We start from the raw sequence: 21138 nt of genomic DNA, 5'->3' as shown, positions 1-21138 counted from the left end.
TGTCAATTCAGGAGAAGCAGGCAAAGCTCAGGGGCCTGGCCTCCAGCAAAGGGGAGGGGGTTTCGGTGGGCTTTGGGGCTGGGGCAGCCTTGCAAGGGAAGAGCCAGGGTTTGGGGGCAATGGGTCAAGTTGGAGAAGGGCAGTGCCCTTTTGGGGCCACCCCGGGGCCCGCAAGCACACCTGCGGAGCCCTCTGGGCAGGCACCCACCCCTTTCACTTCTGGTTTCCCCGGCACATTTTGTTTCCATAAATGCTTTGAAATGCTTCCCTTGGAAGTCTGTGTATAGAAGGGGGGGGGGGGACAAATTTAGAGAGGAGTGATCCCCTACTTCCCGTTGACTGTTGACCGTCAAAATCCATTTCCCCAAGTCTGTGTTTTGGCTTCAGTTTTCGACCCTGGAAAACTGAAACAGAGATTTAGCTTCTATGTTTGTTGTTCATTCGTTCAGTCGCTTCCGACTCTTCGTGACTTCATGGACCAGTCCACGCCAGAGCTCCCTGTCGGTCGTCACCACCCCCAGCTCCTTCAAGGTCAATCCAGTCACTTTAAGGATACCATCCATCCATCTTGGTCAGCCCCTCTTCCTTTTTCCTTCTATTTTCCCCAGCATAATTGTCTTCTCTACATAGGCTTTACGTAGCCTTATACATTTCTCTACTTGGTAATTCACAGAAATATTGTCCTTCTTGTTACAAGATGTGTGCTGCAATCAAGTGCAGCCCTATTTCCTGCAAAATTGAGGGACCTTTTGGGTCGAGGGACTGGCCTTGGATGCCAGTTCAGGAGATAGCTGCCATTGGTGGCCTAATGGCTTGGCAAAGACCGGGGCTCGCCCTTAGTCATGGAGATGCAAAAGGGCAAAGGTGCCAAGAGCCTGTGGTGCTGGCTGCTAGAAGTAGGGTCAGCGTACCTGTTCAAACACATCTCCTTCTACGTCCCGCCTCGGAGTTTAAGATCTTCTGGGGAGGCCCTGCTCTCGGCCCCACCTCTATCACAAGTGAGATTGGTGGGGACGAGAGACAGGGCCTTCTCGGTGGTGGCCCCTCGCCTGTGGAATTCACTTCCCAGGGAAATTAGGTCATCGACATCCCTCCTCTCTTTTAGAAGGAAACTAAAAACATGGATATGGGACCAGGCCTTTGGGCAATCTGGCAGATAGACAAAGGACAATGACGACTAGAATTGATAGGATTTGACAATGTGGAATGAACTACGGATTCTGAGCTGGTGAACATTGAATATTAGATTGGTTTTATTGATTGTGATGTATAACTTGATTGTTTTAATTGTTTTATAATTGCTGTTGATACATGTTTTATCTTATTGTCTATTGTTGGCATCGAATTGTGCCTTTTGTAAGCCACCCTGAGTCCCCCCTCGGGGGTTGAGAAGGGCGGGGTAGAAATGCGTGAAATAAATAAATAAATAGGGCCCCGGGCCCCGGATTGTAGCTGACAAAGATTTGGAGCTGGTGGTCTGTTTGTCTCTCTTGGGCATTGAGGTCCCCCCCCCTCCCCTCATCATAATGGTTTGTGTGTTCATATTATAATCTCTTGACATGTGGCAGACCTAGACTGAGTGATATTTATAAAGAAGACCATCTTTTAAAATATATTATTAACATTGAAATGTTAGGTTTTGACCTAAGACAGTTGCATGGGGCATAGCCTCAACGTTTTTCATCCATTCATCCCTTGTGCTTGGCACTTGGTATTCTTGAAGGCCTTGGCACTCATGTGCCTCTTGTCCTCCTGTTGCCCCCGTTCCGATTCCCTTCAGTGCCACTGATGCAACTTTATCCCCAGAAGAACCAAGGCATCCTCACACCCAGCTGTCCCGCATTGCCAAGGGTCTTTTCAAACCATTGTGATGGCATATGGTGGGCAAGGAAGGGACCAGTGCCCTTAGGGGAATATATCTGTCTCTTGCAGATGGGAGTAAAATGGTACCTTTCATATTCTACCAAGCTTACTGGCACCTTCTGTTCTCTTCTCTTTTCAGGTTCTGGACTGGACTGGAGTGAATGTACTACAGCTGCCACTTCTGCCTGAAAGGTAGGTGTTTTGTCACATCTCTTTCTAGGTTGGTGGGGAGGGATGGTGCCGGCTGATTCTCACCAAAATCAGAAAAGAGGGTGGGGAGAAAGATGACCCACTGTTGCAACATTCAGACCCCCCCCTCCTCTTCTCTCTCTCTCCCCATCATGGTTGTGCTGCATATAATGGCAGAGCAACGTGGTTTTACACCCAAAAGTTTAGTGGCTTCATTTCGTAGAGAAAACCTGTATTCCAAAAGGTGGTTTTTGAGCAGAGGAATGTCTACGTGGCTATTGGCCGGTTATCCCTTGCCCCACCTGCCACATTCCTCCACTTATTCACCACACACCCTCTTCTCCTCCTGGTTTCAAACATACCTTTTTGTTTGAGGAAATGTCCTTCTGGGTTGTTAAGAGGGGGCAGAAGAGGAGGAAAGCCATCCCTCTCTGACACCAGAAAGCTGTGCTTTCCCTCTACATCAGTGCTTCTCGACCTGGGGGTCAGGACCCCTGGAGGGGTCACTAGGGGGTGTAAGAAGGGTCACCAAAGACCATCAGAAAACACAATATTTTCTGTTGGTCATGGGGGCTCTGTGTGGGAAGTTTTACCCAAGTCTGTTGTAGGTGAGGTTCAGAATGCTTTTTGATTGGAGGTGAACTATAAATCCCAGCAACTACAACTCCCAAATGTCAAACTCTAGTTTTTCCAAACTCCATCAGTATTCACATTTGGGCATATTGAGTATTCATGCCAAATTGGTCCAGATCCATCATTGTTTGAGTCCATAGTGCTCTCTGGATGTAGGTGAACTACAACTCCCAAACTTAAGGTAAATGCCCAGCAAACCCTTTCAGTATTTTCTGTTGATCATGGGAGTTCTGTGTGCCAAGTTTGGTTCAATTCCATTGTTGGTGGAATAAGAATGTTCTTTGATGGTAGGTGAACTATCAATCTCAACAACTAAAACTCTCAAATGACAACATCAACCCCCCCCCCCCCGAACCCCACCAATTTTAGTCCAGTGAATGAAAATACATCCTGCATATCAGATATTTACATTACGATTCATAACATTAGAAAAATTACAGTTATGAAGTAGCAACTAAAATAATGTTATAGTTGGGGGTCACAACAACATGAGGAACTGTATTGAAGGGTCGCGGCATTAGGAAGGTTGAGAAACACTGCTCTACATGGTTCTACCATAAATGCTCCTCATAGGGAGGGAATATGGAAGCAGATAAACCCCATGCAGGTAATACTGGATCATTTTGCAGAGTGCAGGAGTGTCAACGCAGGAACTAATTGTCCAGGTTAGGCTGGTGTTCTGTAGTCCCCTTGCTTTATTCAGGGAGTTTTATGCGATGGACCAGATGTTGTCGTTGTCAGACATTCATAACCCTTCTGAGCTTTCCTCTCCTGCTGCCTTCCCTTTTTGTTTCCACAAAAAAGGAGGGAAAGGTAAGTACTGTGCACTGATTTTGAGAAGTCGTGCTTGGAGTCGGCTGTCTGCAAAGACTGTAAAAGCCAACTGATTTTACATTACAAGACGGGCCTGGCTTTAGACCTTCCTTCTCCCCTGGGAACCGCCATCCTTTGGGATGGAGGGGAGTGTAAGTAAGGCCTCTCGGTCCCCTGAGAGGGAGAATCCGCTTTCTTCTCGCCTAGCCATGCTTCCTGGATCCTGACAAGGAAGTCAGAAAGAAAGGCTAGAAAACGAGCTTGGTCCAAAGTGACTATAATGTATTAATGGAGGTAGGTGTGTGTTCTGGGCTTAGGAGTGAGTTGTGAGTAAATATTTAGAGATAGGGAAGCCAGCAAAAGAGATCTGGCCTAGCAGCGTAATTCCTGGTCTTTACAAATAGATGGAACCTTCAGTATGGGATCATGTCATTCCTTGTTTAGTACCCTTTTGCTTTTGTGTGGAAGCTGATGGGTGCAGATGGGTCCTGGGCATCACGGTGAGGCCTGAATGAAGCAGGCCGTTTGCATTGGGTTCAACCAAGGGACCTTCACGTTTGTCAGCAAAAGTGGGATCAGCAGCAGTTTTAGGTACAGGCAGTGAAGGAAATATTGGTGATTTGGATGCCTAGGGTTGCAAAATGTTGCCTTGGTGGGTCCCAACAAAGGTGGTGGTGATAATAATAATAATAATAATAATAATAATAATAATAATAGATAGATATGTTTTATTGATAGATAGATACGTTTTATTGATTGGCCTATTGGCCGTATCAAAACATTTAACACATAACACAATTAACACATAGTCATACATAGTCATACATACAACATACAACCCTCGGTATAAAAGGAGTTAAAATAAACAAGCTGTTAACAAGATCTCGTTTAGGTCAAATGTCTGCGTCACCTCCACAGTTTACCCCAATTGATTCTAAATGTGCAATTCTCAGCTGTGTTGCTTTGAATAGAAAAAGGGCTGAATAATAATAATAATAATGGAACTTGTGGTACTTGACCTTTATTTTATTTATTTATTTTATTTAACTTGTATACCACTACTCCCAATTTGGCTCGGAGCGGTTTACAGAAACAGATTAAAACAATACAATTAGCTTTAAAAATGACCATAACAATAACAATAGGCAGCGACAACAGGCATAGCCCGGTTGTTCACCCATCAAAAACTTGCCGGAAAAGAAAAGTTTTACAGGCTTTCCGAAAAGCAAGTAGGTCTCGGATGGTTCGAGTTTCGACCGGCAAGGCATTCCATAAATAAGGGGCTACGATCGAAAAGGCTCTCTGCCTAGTAGATGACAAATGATAGGTTCGGATGTTAGGGACTGCAGGGTTATCAGCCTGGAAGGGAAAGAGCTCAAACCCAGGATCAAAAGCCAGGCCTGCGGGAGACGCCTCTTGCACATGGCCGGTGTTTCCCTTCCTGACTTGCAGTGGGAACCTTTCCTGCCAGAGAAGGAAGCCTCTTTCAAAATGGAACGGTGGCTTGACGCTTTGCTTCCGTGGTGGGAGTTGCTACAGCCGGGCCCTTTGTCCTCTTGAGCACTCCTTTCTCTTCTTTGTCTTCTGGCCAGCACACGTTAAAAAGGATAAATAAATAACCACCAGTCATCTCCATCTTTGTCATCTTCCCGTGTAGACGCTGCAGCATAGGACCCGCTGCTAGTTGTTCAGGGCATAGGGATCGTGATCAGGCCTTCACGCATTTGAGTGAAATGTCTGCACCGACTGCGTTTCTATTCAGAATGGCGGGAAAAGGATGCGTTCTCCGAGTGCCTTTGCCTCCAGTTCAGGGCTGGAAATGCTCGATGAAAGCATGTCTGTGATTCTTTTAAGGGCAGCCCATGGAGTCTGCCGTGCTATGTAACAAAAGACAGTCTCTCGATTCTTTTTTTTTTTTTACTTGAACAGCATTATTTATTTTTATTTACCATACTTATACCCTGCCCTTCTGACCCCGTAGGGGATTCAGGGTGGCTCACATATATAGGCAGCGATTTGATGCCATAAGAACATATATCAATCCAATAAACATATACATTAAAACAATCATTAAAAGCATGTCAGACATTAAAAACCACTTATTTAAAATCACACAATCCAGTATCATAGTCCACGGCCTTTATTCTGTGGAGCGTTTTGTGTGTGTGGCGACAAACAGTGCAGTCTTCATTTACGTCAAAAGACACAAATGACCACAAAGGAATTCCTCTGCACACCAAACCTTCTCCCTGTCAATTGTTGGTCCCACGTGAGGAAAATTGTGGGGAGATCAAGAAGGATGTCCTTGCCAAAAACACAGATGACTGCTCCCTATTGATATTGTTGTTGTGCACCTTCAAATAATTTTGAATTAATAGTGACCCAGTGGTGGGCCCATTGCAGGGTTTTCTTGGCAACCGTTGGCCGGAGTGGAGAGGTCTTTGCCTTTCCTGTAAGGCTGAGAGAGTGCGGCTTGCCCAAGTCCACCCAGTGGGTTTCCATAGCTGAGCAGGGATTTGAACCCTGGCCTCAAAGTCATGGTCTGATGCTCAAGCCTTGTGGCTCTGATGCTGATGCTGCTGCTTACCCCAAATGCCGCCTCCTCCTCCTCCTCTTCCTCCTCGTCTCCAATGCATCCCTCCCTCACCTCCATCTTTGCTCTTCTCCCACTGCACCATCTCCTTGCAAAATATTCCCACTTCCCCACCTTCCTTCCTTCCTTCTAGGAAGTAGGGAATCTCAGGCGAGGCGCTTTCTGGGCACCTTCCTGCCTTCACCCACAAAGCAGATAAAGGGCAAAGCATCACAATGACGCCCCAGCGAGGGTTGGCTAACAACAAAGGAAGGTCCATTTCCCATTCTCCTCTCCCTGGTCTTTGAGTCCCACCCCCTTTAAAATTTATTTTATTTTCTGGAGGAGAAGAACGACTCCTTTTTCTGTAAGAAAAAAATACATTATCGTTGCCTTTAAACTATATTCCAGATTTTCCTTCTTTTTCTTCCAAATTAATGGTCTTGTTTTTTAAAAAACAACAACAGCAAGATCTGACAATATTTTAATTAGGTTTGAATGGGGAAAAAATGGAACAAGAATATGAATTCTGGATTTTGGGAGCAATTTCCCAGACAGTCCATTAGCCACACAGCGAGATCTTTTCTCCCTTCGTTTTCTCCTTCTCTCAAATCCTCGTTGCTGTGGTATTGATTTTCCGCGCCGGGATGTAGTCCTTTAGACCCTTGTAGTTCTTTGAAAGTAGGCCCAGGCTGAAACGTAAGTGCCGGGCTGTCCAGGAGGAAAGGTGCTCGTAATTATCCTCCTTTTCCTGATGAACCAACGTGGGAGGGGCGGGGGGAGAGAAAGGCTCGGCTTGGGCCTTCTTGAGGAAGAGAGGAAGGACCTCGATGCATACAAAAGACAAGGCTGCTAAGTGCAGTGTGTGCGCAACAGGCAACAAGCGCGCCTTCTTAGGGATATGCCATACCAATGGCCGAGATCTATTTCAGCTCCCATAGTCCGATGCCAAAAGGGTCTGAATAGGTATGTTTAGTCATGATCCCTTCATGCACCTGAGTTGATCAATCGTGCCAGCTTGATTAATTCAAGCGCACACAATGCCGAGGGCCCAGTGCCCAATCCATCACAGGAAAGCCAGAAGAACAACTGGGGGCTCTCTTTTTGGTGCAAGTTTTGCTTGCAGGAGGGCACCAGGATCCTTCATGGCTAGTGGGTTCGGCTGCATGCCAGTCCCCGCACTGCCAGCCCATGTGTGTATTTCCTGACCCTGGATTAGGAAGAGCATTGGCAGGGCCAGTGAGTCACGGCCAACCAGAACTGCTCCTGCTTAGTGCAGAATGGAAAGGACCCCTTTTGCTAACACACACCCGTCCACACACACAGGATACAGCTGAGCATGCTTTGTGCCCATAAGCATGGCTGGCTCTGACAGCCATGCTCACCGAAGAACCTACAACAACCCAGCGATTCCAGCCATGAAAGCCTTCGACAATACATTGATATGCTCACAATTTGCATGGATGCCTCTCTGCACCCAGGTGGCTCCAAATTGCAGCATAAAGCCTGGATTAATAATAATAATAATAATAGTAATAGTAATACCTTTATTTATACCCCGCTACCATCTCCCGGAGGACTTGGTGCGGCTTACAAGAGGCCGAGCCCAAATACATCAATAAAACAACACAATACAGACAATAAATAAATTCATAAGCAAAGCAATAAACAATAACAGTAACACCACGACGCATTAAAAACCTATGGCAGGGCCAAAGGTAATAATTAAAAATTTTAAAATACTGGCATGACAAGGTGTCATATAACTAGGATAGGTATTTGGAGAGAAATGGAGTGAGCAGATAATCCTAGATCATTAGTAAAGTGCGATGAGGGACATGTTGCTTATGGTTCCTTATTCTGGGAAGGCACACTGGAACAACCACGTTTTCAGGCTCCTCTTAAAGACTGCCAGAGTTGGGGCATGCCTAATGTCCTTGGGGAGCAAGTTCCAGAGTCGAGGGGCCACCACCAAGAAGGCCCTCTCCCTCATCCCCACCAATCATGCTTGCGATGGAGGTGGGATCGTGAGCAGGGCCTCTCTAGATGAACGAAGAGATCGTGTGGGTTTGTACACAGATGGGGTCACGCAGGTAGAGCCACCTATCTATTTACCTGTCTGTTTATCTATCTATCTATCTGGTGGTCTGTCTCTAGAATAGTGAAAATGAGGCCAGGTCTCTCTCTAGAATAGAGAAGCTGAGGCCAGGATCCCAACCAAGCTGAAGGGCCTGGCAGAACCAGAGGGAGTGTCCCAAGGGAGAAAGGGAAGGACATTTGCTCCCCAAAGGAAGGCACCCTCCCAAATCACCAGTGGAAGGAAGGCCAAAGCAAGGAAGCCGCCACTCCTCTCTCTCTGCCTGAAAGGAAAGGCCCAAGGCTGCCCCGGGCCTTTGGCAGAGCTGGGCTGGAAGAAGAAGACGAAGCCTGTGCCAGGCACCCCCCCCCCCCACCTGTTTCCCCAAGTGCCCCCTTAGCAGGGGGCTTTGTGAGGCTGGAAAGCAGGGAAGGAAGGAAGGAAGGAAGGAAGGAAGGAAGGAAGGAAGGAAGGAAGGAAGGGCAGGCGGGCAGGAAGGAAGGAAGGAAGGAAGGAAGGAAGGGGCAGGGCAGGGCAGGCAGGCAGGGAAGGGCAGGAAGGAAGGAAGGAAAGAAAGAAGGAAGGAAGGAAGGAAGGAAGGAAGGAAGGAAGGAAGGAAGGAAGGGGCAGGGCAGGCAGGCAGGCAGGGAAGGGCAGGAAGGAAGGAAAGAAAGAAAGAAAGAAGGAAGGAAGGAAGGAAGGAAGGAAGGAAGGAAGGAAGGAAGGAAGGGGCAGGGCAGGGCAGGGCAGGGCAGGGCAGGCAGGCAGGGAAGGGCAGGAAGGAAGGAAGGAAGGAAGGAAGGAAGGAAGGAAGGAAGGAAGGAAAGAAAGAAGGAAGGAAGGAAGGAAGGAAGGAAGGGGCAGGGCAGGGCAGGGCAGGGAAGGTCAGGAAGGAAGGAAAGAAAGAAAGAAAGAAGGAAGGAAGGAAGGAAGGAAGGAAGGAAGGAAGGAAGGAAGGAAGGGGCAGGGCAGGGCAGGGCAGGGCAGGGCAGGCAGGCAGGGAAGGGCAGGAAGGAAGGAAGGAAAGAAAGAAAGAAAGAAGGAAGGAAGGAAGGAAGGAAGGAAGGAAGGAAGGGCCGTTCCTGGCTGAAGCGGCCCACCCAGTGGTGGGGTCTTCTTGAGGACTCTGTTCCTGGGGTCTCTCTGGGTCCCACGGCTGTCTGTCTCTCTGTCTGTCTTCTTGCCCCCCTCTTGTGTTGGGAGGGTCTTGTGGGGAGGGGGTGAAGCTGGGTGAGTGTGTGATGGATTTCATCTTCTTATAAACACCTGGAGAAAAGGAGGAAATGAGTCAGGTCTATAACAGCAGGTCATGTTTGGCCCCAACCCAATGTGTGCAGCGCCCCCCTCTGCCTCCCACCCCCCACCCCCCGCACGCCCTTTCACCCCTGTGCCCCTCCCCCAGCCCCTTTTCTACCAAGGGGGCTTCCCCGGGTGCCTCCCAGATTGGGGGGCAATGCAAGGAAAGGCGGGCAGGTTGGGGTGGGATGGGGGTTGGAGGTTTGCAAGGCGGCGGAGCAGGGCTTGGCCCGCTCTCCCCCAGGAAGGAAGGAGCCCGAGCAGGAACAGGAGGAGGAAGAGGAAGAAGAAGAAGAAGAAGAATGCGCGGCAGGGCGCTTTGCGGGCCAAGGCCGGCCTCGGGCGGCAAGGAGGCGGGGGCGGCGCCGCGCATGGAAGAAGGCCGTGGGGGAGGGTATGCTGTAGGAGCAAGAACCGGGTCCTCAGTAGGGAGGGGGGAGACAGGATGGAGCTGCATCTAACCCCTCCTCCCCGTGGGGGGCTCCTTGTTTCCTCATTGCTTGTTGGTTTGTTGGTTTGTGGTGGCGATGCCAGGGTGCGCCCCGAGTTGGGGTCTTTTCCTAGGCTTTTGCCCCCCGTCCCAATGTGCTCCTTTTGTCTGGGAGTCTCTCTCTCTTCCCCCTGGCTGCCCCCTCCCCTCCCCATTCGCGGGGGTCTCGCGAGGGACGGGCCCTGCCTGGGATGTCATCTGTCAAAGGAGAGAGAGAGAGAGACAATAAAAGTGGGGGACGAGGGAAGGAGAGCGAGGGGGGCGGGAAGGAAGGAAGGAGGGAGGGAGGAGGGAGGAAGAAAGAAGGAAGGAAGGAAGGAAGGAAGGAGAGAGGAGGAAGGAAGAAAGAAGGAAGGAAGGAGGGAGGGAGGGAGGAGGAAGGAAGGAAAGAAGGAAGGGGGGAGGGAGGGAGGGAGGGAGGAGGAATAAAGAAAGAAAGAAGGAGGGAGGGAAGGAAGGAAGGAAGGAAGGAGAGAGGAGGAAGGAAGGGGGAGGGAGGGAGGGAGGGAGGGAGGGAGGAGGAAGAAAGAAAGAAGGAAGGAAGGAAGGAAGGAAGGAAGGAAGGAAGGAAGGAATCGGGGAAAGGGAAGCCAAGGGAAGCCAAGGGAAGGGAGGGGGCAGGCGCGCGCGCACGCACACTCACAGCCCCCCCCCCTCGCCCGCTCGCCCGCCCCGTGTCCACCTGCCTTGGCCCTCCCTCCCTCCCTCCCTCCCTCCCTCTCTGTTTTCTGGCCCGTCCGGCTCCAGCGGGCAAAGGAAAGAGGGAAGGAAGGAAAGGAGGAAGGAGGCCGGCGGAGGACCCACTCCCCGGGAGAAAGAGAGAGAGAGAGAGGGAGGGAAGGAGGGAGGAAGGAGGAGGAGAGACCCTCCCGGCCGCCTGTCCCCCCCTAAAGCCTCCAAGGCCCCTTCCTCCCTCCCTCCCTCGCTTCCTTCCTTCCTTCCTGCTTCTTCTCCTCCTCCTTCCCGGGGATCCGGCGGGGCTGGGGGGGATGCGCCCCCCGCCGCGTCCCGCGCCATGTTCATCCCGCTGCCGGTGCCGCTGGTCTTCCGAAGGTCTCCCGTTGCCTCTGCCTCCGCCTCCTCCTCCGCCGAGAACAGCGAGGGATGGCGCCTCAAGCCCCCGCTGGCCCTCCGCTCGGCTCCCGGTAAGAGAGGCCTGGAAGGGGAGAAGGGAGAAGAGCGAGCCGGGAAGAAAGGGAGGAAGAAGAGAGAAAGGGAGCGGCGGGCCGGGCGCGCGGGCTTTTTATTCATGCGGTATTGATCCGGAGTGTCACTGCTCCGTATCGAACCTCCGGCGCCGGCTTCCTGCGGTCGATAGGCGGGCGGGCGGGCGGGCGAGGGTGGGCGGGGGGCGGGAAAGAAGCAAAGAAGGAAGGAAAGAAGGAAGGAAAGAAGGAGCCAAAGTGGAAAAGAGGGGCCCGATGGGTGGGGGGGGGGGGGGAGAAAGAGAGAGAGAGGAGGAGGACCCCAACTTTACTTTCCTGAACCCCCCCCCCCCAGCATGGCCCAGGGCTGCCCCCCCCTCCAGCACTCCAGGTTGTGGGGGTCTTGTTGTTGTTCTCATGTGTTGATACCCACAAGGAGACTCCAAGCAGACCCGGCAAGAAGGGTCTGGCAGTGAGGGACACACACACACACACACACAGGCACACACACAGACGTAGGCACCTGCCAGACTAGACTGGGACACCCCCCCCCCCCAATGACAAAGCTGGGAACCTTTCCCTCTGACTAGAAGGGCAAAGCAGAAGGCACAGGCCAAATGACAAAGCTGGGGACCCCCCCCCCCTTTCCCTCTGACAGTTGTGACAGAGCCCCTTCCATCTATCCATCCAGACCCCCCCCCCCCCAACAGCTTATGCCCCACTTCCTGGCTCTGTGGGCCCTGCAGTGGCAGTGAGGGGGACACACACACAGGCAGGCACTTTCCAGACTAGACTGGGACACCCCCCATGACAAAGCTGGGGACCCCCCCTTTCCCTCTGACAGTTGTGACAGAGCCCCTTCCATCTATCCATACAGACCCCCCCCCCCCCAACAGCTTGTGCCCCACTGACTAGAAGGGCAAAGCAGGAGGCACAGGCCAAATGACAAAGCTGGGGATCCCCCCCCCCACTTTCCCTCTGACTAGAAGGGCAAAGCAGGAGGCAGTTGTGACAGAGCCCCTTCCATCTATCCATCCAGCCCCCCCCCCCCAGCTTGTGGGCCCCGCAGTGGCAGTGAGGGGGACACACACACACAGGCAGGCACCTGCCAGACTAGACTGGGACACCCCCCCCCCCCAATGACAAAGCTGGGGACCCCCCCTTTCCTTCTGACTAGAAGGGCAAAGCAGGAGGCGCAGGCCCTCCTTGAGCCCCCTCCAGCAGTTGTGAAAGAGCCCCTTCCTTCCATCCAGACCCCCCCCCCCCCCAAAAAAAAGACAGTGCCCCGCTTCCTGGCTCTGTCACTCTCTTGACCCTCCAGTTGATTCCCTGCCCGAGCAGCTCTGTGTTTTTTTCCTCCCAGCCAGGCCAGGCGTGACCCCACCTTCACCCCTCGGCAGGGTTGGATGTCGCCCTTGAACTCTGGAGAACCCGGGCCTGGGCTCCTTCATGGGAGAGGATGGGCCTGTGAGGGGGAGGGAAGCAAAGGGGGGTGTTTCAGGGCACAAAAGGCCATCCGGAGTGACCTTGGGGTGAAGGGGGGGATGCTCCCCTGTCTCCTAAAACGAGGAGGCCTAGGCCTCTGGCTCCAGAGGAAGAGACCAGCCTGCCTGCTTGCCTGGCAAGGGCTCTCCCTCTTCCTCTTCCTCTTCCTTCCCTCTCAGGCCTCAAGCCTTCTGGAGGTTACCCAGGGTGGAGTGGCCCAAGAGAGGAAGCTTTGGCAGGGCTGGGATGGTGACCCCACACGGAAGAGGAGAGAAGAGGGAAGAGGCAGAGTGTGGCCGTGGTGTGTGGGGAGATGTGGCCTGGCCAAAGCAGCCCCTCTTCTCCTCCTCCTCCTCCTCCCTGCCCCCCTCCCCCCCCCCTCTCTGCTGCAGCCTCTGCCTCTGCTGCGCGCGGTGTGGAAATTGTATTGGTGTCAAGCCCGGTCCGTGCTAATGAACCCGGAGATCTGGGAAGCGAAGCTTGTTCAGAGGCAGAAATCGATTTTCCTGGCTGTAGTAACTGCCCCCACCTCCGCCCCCGCATAGCCTCCCCCTCCCCCTTCTCTCTCTCTCTCTCCCTCTTTCTTTCTTTCCCCCTCTTTCGCTTTCCTTCCCTGGCCAAAGAAGGCCCTCAGTCTGTGCAGACATATGTGTGCGCATGAGTGTACGTGTGGACATGAACCATGTTCACAAAGCCAATCTGTGTGTGCAGGTGCACAAAAAGTTGTGGGCTGCCTCTCCGCATGTCCCGTTGGCACCAAATGCTCCACTGTTGTATGAAAGAGAGAAGAAGCTAGTTCCAAGAGGCAAGCATTCCCATTTTCATGCTCACGTGGGCAGTTTTAGGGCCGAACTGGCATTTTGTGGGTTTGGCTTCCCGGCATCTTGTCCTTCGTGTGTTGCAAGGTGTGTTTGCTCCTGTTATTTCTTGCCTTTATGCGCCTTACAGCCTGAGTGTTGAACGCATTGGATTTAGACCGCTTTTCAGAGTGGCATCAAAACAAGGCCTCAACTCCTTCGTAGCAACCCTATTCAGCATCCTGAATACTGTGTACGAACCCACACGATCTCTTCATTCATCCGGAGAGTCCCTACTCACGATCCCACCCGCATCGTAAGCGCGATTGGTGGGGATGAGGTATAGGGCTTTCTCGGTGGTGGCCCCTCGACTCTGGAACTCTCTCCCTAAGGACATCAGGCAAGCCCCATTGCTGGCAATTTTTAGGAGGAGCTTGAAAACGGGGTTGTTCCAGTGTGCCTTCCCAGAATAAGGAAACTCTAAGCATTATGTGCCCAACGCACTTTATCAGAGATTTGGGATACCTGCATACCCATCCCTCTCCAAAACCCTTTTCACCTGATCATGCCCAGCACTTTTTAATTTTTAAGTTTAATTATTACATTTGGCCCTGCCATAGATTTTAATTGTGTCATTGTGTGTTTAATGTTATTGCCTTGTTTTTGATTTTAATTTGCTGTATTGTTGTTGTTGTTTTATTGTTGTAATTGGGCTCGGCCTCTTGTAAGCCGCACCAAGTCCTTCGGGAGATGGTAGCAGAGTACAAATAAAGGTTTATTATTATTATTATTATTATTATTATTATTATCATTATTATTATCCTCCATGGCACCCTGGCTCTGCCTTCCATTCAGACATTCTAGGTAATAATGTTGAGACTGACAGGCCAGTTATGAAGACGCCGTCAATGTGTTGTGTCTGCTTTTTACATGATGTGATTTGAAGCTTAAAGAGATCTGAAAATATGCAAGTGGTGCCTGTATTGAACTGGTTTTCACGGCAAAGTAAGAGAGCAAGGTTTGGGATTCGACCCAAGTCTTGTTCAAAGGGGAGAGAGCAGCCTTTGTGTGTATGACTCGGTGGCCCCAAAGTGTGACTCCCAGAGGCCTAAGTTTCTGTGCGCATCCCTTCTTTCTGGGGCTGTGGAGACTCATCCCCACCGAGAAGCTCTGCCCTCCTTTGATTTGGGTGAGGACGTGGCTTTGGTTGCTGGAAGCCGGTTTCGTTTGCTTTGAGGGCTGATTAAAATCAAAGCAGGCACCTGTCAAAAAATCTGAGCCCAAGTTATGTCTTGAATTCCCCTGTCCCCTCTTGACAGTGGCAAGCCATGCGCCTGCTAATAGCAAACTAAGCCCTGCTCCATGAGTAGGAAACCTTTCTGGAGTTGAAGGACAACCTTCCCCAAAGGGAGGAGGAAGAGGGAGCCGATGGGACTGGTTTGGGAATGAAATCCATTCTGTTCCAGCACAGCACTTTGCGTTAACTAAAGCTTCAATGCAGAGTTTCCTTTCATTTCTGTTTTCGATGTACCATCTATACCTGAAAGCAGCTGGACAAAGGCTGATGCCAAGCTGTGCCAGGGATGGTTGACTCATGCCACCGTTTCCATGAAGCCACTGAAGCCTTGGCTGGTGTCTCTCAGGCCTGGAGACACCTTGGATGCGTTGCAAGTTTGGTTAGGGTAATGGAGTTAATTTATGCTTAGGGCAGGAGGAAACTCTCTTACTGTGATAGGTTTTTACCTTGATGTGTTCTTTCTTGACTTTATTTTATTGTGCTGTGAACGGTTTGGGACCCACCTACCTACATGACCGCATCTCCATATACGAGCCCACACGATCCTTTCGATTATTCGGAGAGGCCCTGCTCTCGATCCCACCAGCATCGCAGGCCCGATTGGTGGGGACGAGAGAGAGGGCCTTTTTGGTGGTGGCCCCTTGACTCTGGAACTCACTCCCTAAAGACATCAGACAGGCCCCAACTCTGGCAGTCTTCAGGAGGAGCTTGAAGACATGGCTGTTCCAGTGTGCCTTCCTGGAATAATGATCCCATAGCACTTTGTCCTCCAAAGCACTTTACATTTCTTTAAGTCTGCTCATATGCCCTTCCACAAGCACCAGTATCACCTGTCATCCATGTCCCAGCGTTATTTCCAACTTTAACTCTACATTTGGCCTTCCCACTGTTTTTAATTATGTGTTCTCTTATTGATAATGTTGTGTATTTTATTGTCTATGTTTTTTAATTGCTTGTATTGTTGTTGTTATTGCTTGTATTGTTGTGTTTGGGCTCCGCCTCATGTAAGCCGCACCGAGTCCCTTGGGGAGATGGTAGCGGGGTACAAATAGTGTTATTATTATTATTATTATTATCATTATCATTATTATTATTATTATTAATGTGTGTTTTGTGGGCTTGTCCCTTTTCAAGCCACCTCAAGTCCCTTTGGGGAGATGGAGGCAGGGTATAAAAATAAAGTTATTGTTATTATTATTATTATTAGCATGCAAGGTTGTTAATTCTCCAACAGGATGTGTGTGGAGCCAAATCAGAAGTGGCTCAGAGCAGGAGGTCGTGCTTCTTGGCTGGCAAGTGGTTTGATCAGCATTGGTCTGAAGCTTTGCTCCGATTGGTGCCTCTTGGGTGGCAACTCTTGTCTTTCACTTGGCCCAGAAGGTTGGCCAGGTCAGTTTGGGACATAGCTCTGGACTCTCTGGGCTCTTGGGTGCCCACACTTCTTTTGCAGCCATGTGTAACAAGTGCTCCTGATTCATGGCACACAACTTCATGCTGTATGTACAGGTCCTTGTGTGCAAGAAGGTGTGCATGGAAGAATGTCCGCCCAACCCCAAAGGCCACAATCGCCAGGCCTCCAAAGGCACAATCTGAAGAGACGCATGAGGACCAGCCATTCCAACTGGTCAGAACCAACATAGAGGCCAAGGAAGGAGGGCCTGGCTCTTGCCAAGGCAACCTTATGAAATGCCCCTGGTTTGTCTCCCATTCATGCTGGGTGGGGTGAGGGGAGTTTTCCCTGAAATGGTTGGTAATTTGGGCAAATAGTGATTGTATACCTGGGTTGGGGGTTTGAAGGCCCACTCCCTCTGGCCGTGCATGGAGAGCCTTGGTGAGGGCGAAGTGAAGGATGCATATGCCCTTTCCACACTTCCCTGAGTGCCTTTGGCATGTGTTTGGGGTGGAGGCAAGATGGCTCCTAGGGGTGGTGCCTTTGGTGTGTGTGGGTGAAGTGGCCCAGACTCTCTGGAACAAGACCTAGGCTGGGGATTGTGTGAGGAGAAGATGTGGGGCATTTCCATGGAGGGCTGTGAGAAGGAAGGATGGAAGGAAGGCAGGCAGGCCGCTGCAGCGCTCCTTTCCTCCTCCCTCCCTCCCTCCCCCTCCCCTCTCCTCACAGCCTCTGCTTTTTCCCTTAAATAATAATCATAAAAAGGTCAGCGGCAGGAGAGCCGCACACCCTGATTGGCCGAGCTCTGGGCCCTTTGTTCCAGCCGAGCCTCCGGGCAGAGCCACGCGCCGGGGTCAGCGGATGGGGGGGCTGGAGGGGGGAGAGAAGGGGGGCAGGCCTCCCAAGGGACTGGCCATTGGCAAGCGGGGGGGGGGGAGGCTCAGTGCTGGAGCCTGTGTCTAGGAAGGGTAGGGGGATGAGAAGGGCAGGGGGTTGAGCCGTGTCTTGCACAGAGAGAGAGAGAGAGGCCTTTCCTCCTTCCCTCCCTCCATTGCCTTCACTGCCTTCCTCCAACCCTCTCTCTGGTCCCTGGATGAGGAAGATTTGCCTTGAAGTGGCCACACACACATGCAGGAACAGGCTCAGTTTCCCGGATCCTGGCCAGTGTGGCCGGGGAAGTGGCACTTCTCTTCCCCGCAGAGATGCTCTCCCCACAACCTGTTTGTGCCTCCAGCCCTGCCAGCCACTTGCAACTCCTGGACTTGTAGCCCAACCATTGCTCCCCTCCAGCTCTGTTGTGACCCCCTCAGCTCCAACCATTCTTCTTCTGTGGCTCTTGGAAGGAAGCTTTCCTCCTGTTGTTCCTCCCTCAGACCAAGCCTTTTGGCCAAAATGCCCGAGGAGAGTCTCCAAGATGGCCAAGCAAGGTGTCCCCTTTGCTTACACATCCCTGCTTCAGTGCTGATGGGTCAAACCTGAGCAACCATGTGTAGTGCTGTGACTGCATGGGTTTGCTCCCTGTGCATGCCTACGCATCCATGTCACCCTCTATTTTGAACCTCCCAAAGCCATGACCCTCTTTGCTGACCACCCCTCTTTCCCACGACATCTCGCCGCCAATTCCTCCATCTGGCCTCCATCTTCCTTGCTGCTCTGTTCTTCCTCTGCAAGATTGGGGGTGTCTTCACATTTCCAATGGGCTTGGCCCCATGTAAGCTGCCCCGATTCCCCTTGGGGAGATGAAGTCAGGGTAGAAAAATAAAGTTCTTCTTCTTCTTCAATGGGTCCCCCTTTCCCTCTTCCTTCCTTCTGTTCTTCTTCAGGCTGGACTCAGGGCCGGTGAGTTCTGATAGCGAAGGTAATAAAATGGCTGCTGCACTAATGTGAACAGTGGCCATGAGAGCTGTCAGGAGGCCGGCCTGTGTATTAATGGGGAGCATGGCGTGGAGGACAGCCCACGGAGGAGGAGGAGGAGAGCATGGTGGATGAGCCGTGGCCGCAGGCATGTCCCCGATGGCCCCGGACCCACTGGGTGGCTTCAGCCCTTGCTTCTTGGCTCCAGATAATGGAGGCAGGCGGTCAGGAAACGAAACAACCCTGCCTGTCGGTCTTCCAAGGGCATATGAAGAGAAATGTCCCAGAATTAGCCCCAGACGCAAGGCAGGAAGGCCTGGTAATGAGTAAGGTGAAGCGGCTGCCTCAGGCGGCAGAGGAGGGAAACAGGGGGAGATGGTGGCTGAAGGCAGTGTCCAAGGCAGAGGGACACTGGAACACATTTGGATTTTCATGGGGATTTCGAAGGAGCTGTCCAAGGTACTGGATGCTGCCATTCTCCTCTCAAATAGGTTGGGCCTATGAGGAGAAATGTACAGAAAAAGCTATGCTTCATGTTGTGTGGGTTTATATTAGGCATGGGCAAACTTGGGCCCTCTTCCCAGTGTTTTGGACTTCAACTCCCACATTCCTACTGGCTGTTAGGAATTGTGGGAGTTGAAGTCCAAAACTCCTGGAGGGCTGAAGTTTGCCCATGCCTGAATAAGGAGGCTTTGGAAATCCGAGCTGATATACTTATGGATAAGCATGGGCAAGGAGAATAGGACTTTTGGCAACTGTGTCTTGTGTATGTTGGTGTGTGTGGCTCATGTGAGTTGCATGTGAGTCATCTGTCACGGGCACAGGCTGCCAGTGCATGTTGTGTGGTGAGGTGTGTGGGTTTCCATGTAGCTCTGCAAGCAGGTGGTGAACACCGTATGCAGCTGGCTCATTGCTTTCGGCACACAGGGTCTTTGCAACCCGTACCTGTGCACACAGTCGGCATATGAAAAGGCCGAGTGAATGCACCCTTCTTGTGACATGTTCTGTAGAAAATGGGAGCTGGCTGTAGCACAATAGGATTCATGGTAGTTGGTCATTGGCATGGATGGCAGAGAGTGAGTTCTTGGTATCTACAGGTTGCTGCCCTGTGTACAGACCCTGACCAGCCACATTTGGCCATCTGTGTTTTATGGTGCAAAATAAACAACAACAGCATCAGCAGTAGCATGATGGGTTTCTCTGTGGGGTCTGCATGAGGATTGTGGTGCTGGGGACACTGCAGTGTGTTCATGTTATTGGGAATTTGAGCGGTTGATAACATGGTCTTTGGTCATTTTGCTAGAAGCCCACCTTCCATTGTTGTTGTTGTTGTTGTTGCCAACCTTATTCCTCTACTCTACTTGTTTGCATTTATACCCAGTCCTGCTGTAGATATGGATTTCTAAAAAGAGCATGTCAAAGGATGGAGGAAAGTTGGAGTTTCCCTTGATGTATTTATCCTTTTATGTGGAACTAGCCGTCCCCTGCCATGCGTTGCTATGGCCCACATGGGGGTTCTGTGTGGGAGGTTTGGCCCGATTCTATCATTGGTGGGGTTCAGAATGGTCTGTGATTGTAGGTGAACTATAAATCCCAGCAACTACAACTCCCAAATGTCAAGATTCTATTTCCCCCAAACTCCACCAGCATTCACATTTGGGCATATTGAGTATTCATGTAGAGTTTGGTCCAGATCCACCATTGTTTGAGTCCACAGTGATCTCTGGATGTAGGTGAATTACAACTCCCAAACTCAATGTCAATGCCCACCAAACCCTTCTAGTGTTTTCTGTTGGTCATAGGAGAACTGTGTGCCAAGTTTGGTTCTATTCCCTTGTTGGTGGAGTTCAGAATGCTCTTTGATTGTAGGTGAACTATAAATCCCAGCAACTACAACTCCCAAATGTCAAGATTCTATTTCCCCCAAACCACCAGCGTTCACATTTGGGCATATTGAGTATTCATGTAGAGTTTGGTCCAGATCCACCATTGTTTGAGTCCACAGTGATCTCTGGATGTAGGTGAATTACAACTCCCAAACTCAATGTCAATGCCCACCAAACCCTTCTAGTGTTTTCTGTTGGTCATAGGAGAACTGTGTGCCAAGTTTGGTTCTATTCCCTTGTTGGTGGAGTTCAGAATGCTCTTTGATTGTAGGTGAACTATAAATCCCAGCAACTACAACTCCCAAATGACAAAATCAATTTTTTGAGTGAAGGGCATACATTGGGTTGTTAGGTATCTTGTGTCCAAAATTGGTGTCAATTTGTTCAGTGGTTTTTGAGTTCTGTTAATCCCACAAATGAACATTACATTTTTATTTATATAAATATGTCTATAGCACCTCCCAGCCCACAAAGGTCCTCAAGGTGAGGCAGAAGAAATGATATAAACCAGTAGATAGACTTAAAAAAAACTGATTTAGAGACATTAAAACAGGCTTTTAAAACTTTTGAAAACCATCTAAGAAGAATCCTTAAATCTCACTTGACACGAATTCTGCATCACGTCTCTGAATCCTGTCCCAAAAGCACTTGCAAATCTAGGCATCCCACAGCTGGAGGAAGTGATCTTTTTAGGGCAGATGATTACAGAGTTCTCTCCGCTTAACACAGCAGAGAGTCTGGGAGGGATTCCTGAAACGACCATCTAAAAAAGGGAGGAATGTTCCTGAGCTTGGGCAGACAAACACACTTCTCACCCATTAGCCCAAGATAAGCAAGGCTTTGTTTAGTTATTTAGCTACCCAATTAAAACACTTGTACCCTGGGTCCTTCCATCATTACCAGGCCCTTGAGGCAGTTTACAAAAATCAAGGCAGTCTGCTGTGAAATCTCATAAAAGCACAACTAAAACGAACAATTTGTCACCAGAGGAGAAACATCATTTATCAAAACTCTGGGCAAAAAAATAAAAAATAAATAAAAGCCTGTTTCTAATTCCTATCTAGATAGATGTTTTGGAGGGGGAGGCACTGCACAGGGGTTAAGGCTGTATTCCCATTGGCTGTGCTGGTTGGGGGTGCTGGGAATCGTAGTCCAAAAAGGTAATGCACCTCTCATCTCTCTCCAAAACTTTTACCCTAGTTATATGTCACCTTGTCATGCCCAGCATTATTTTTAAAATTTAATTATTACATTTGGCCCACCCATAGGTTTTTAAATGCGTTGTGTTATTGTTAATGTTTATTGCTTATTTTCTGCTTATGAGTTTATTTATTGTTTTGTATTACTGTTG

The 21138-nt window shown here is 50.4% G+C and overlaps 1 protein-coding gene across 3 annotated transcripts in view; it reads left to right on the top strand.

Annotated features, from left to right (window-relative positions):
- Window positions 1-21138, top strand: part of POU2F2 (POU class 2 homeobox 2) — a 92072-nt gene that overhangs the window by 30656 nt on the left and 40278 nt on the right. Inside the window, exon 2 of one of the 3 annotated variants that reach the window (XM_067461480.1) lies at window positions 2003-2055. In XM_067461480.1, coding sequence (XP_067317581.1) covers window positions 2025-2055 — 31 coding nt within the window. In that variant the 5' untranslated portion in view covers window positions 2003-2024. Of the gene's footprint in view, window positions 1-2002; window positions 2056-10662; window positions 11079-21138 lie in introns of those variants that run through there. The other 2 variants (XM_067461483.1, XM_067461482.1) reach the window with 2 other exon arrangements.

Source organism: Anolis sagrei, chromosome Y (genome assembly GCF_037176765.1).
Source record: "Anolis sagrei isolate rAnoSag1 chromosome Y, rAnoSag1.mat, whole genome shotgun sequence".
NCBI lineage: Eukaryota > Metazoa > Chordata > Lepidosauria > Squamata > Dactyloidae > Anolis > Anolis sagrei.
Note: the sequence above shows the minus strand (reverse complement) of the source record. Positions and strands in the feature narration are given on the sequence as shown.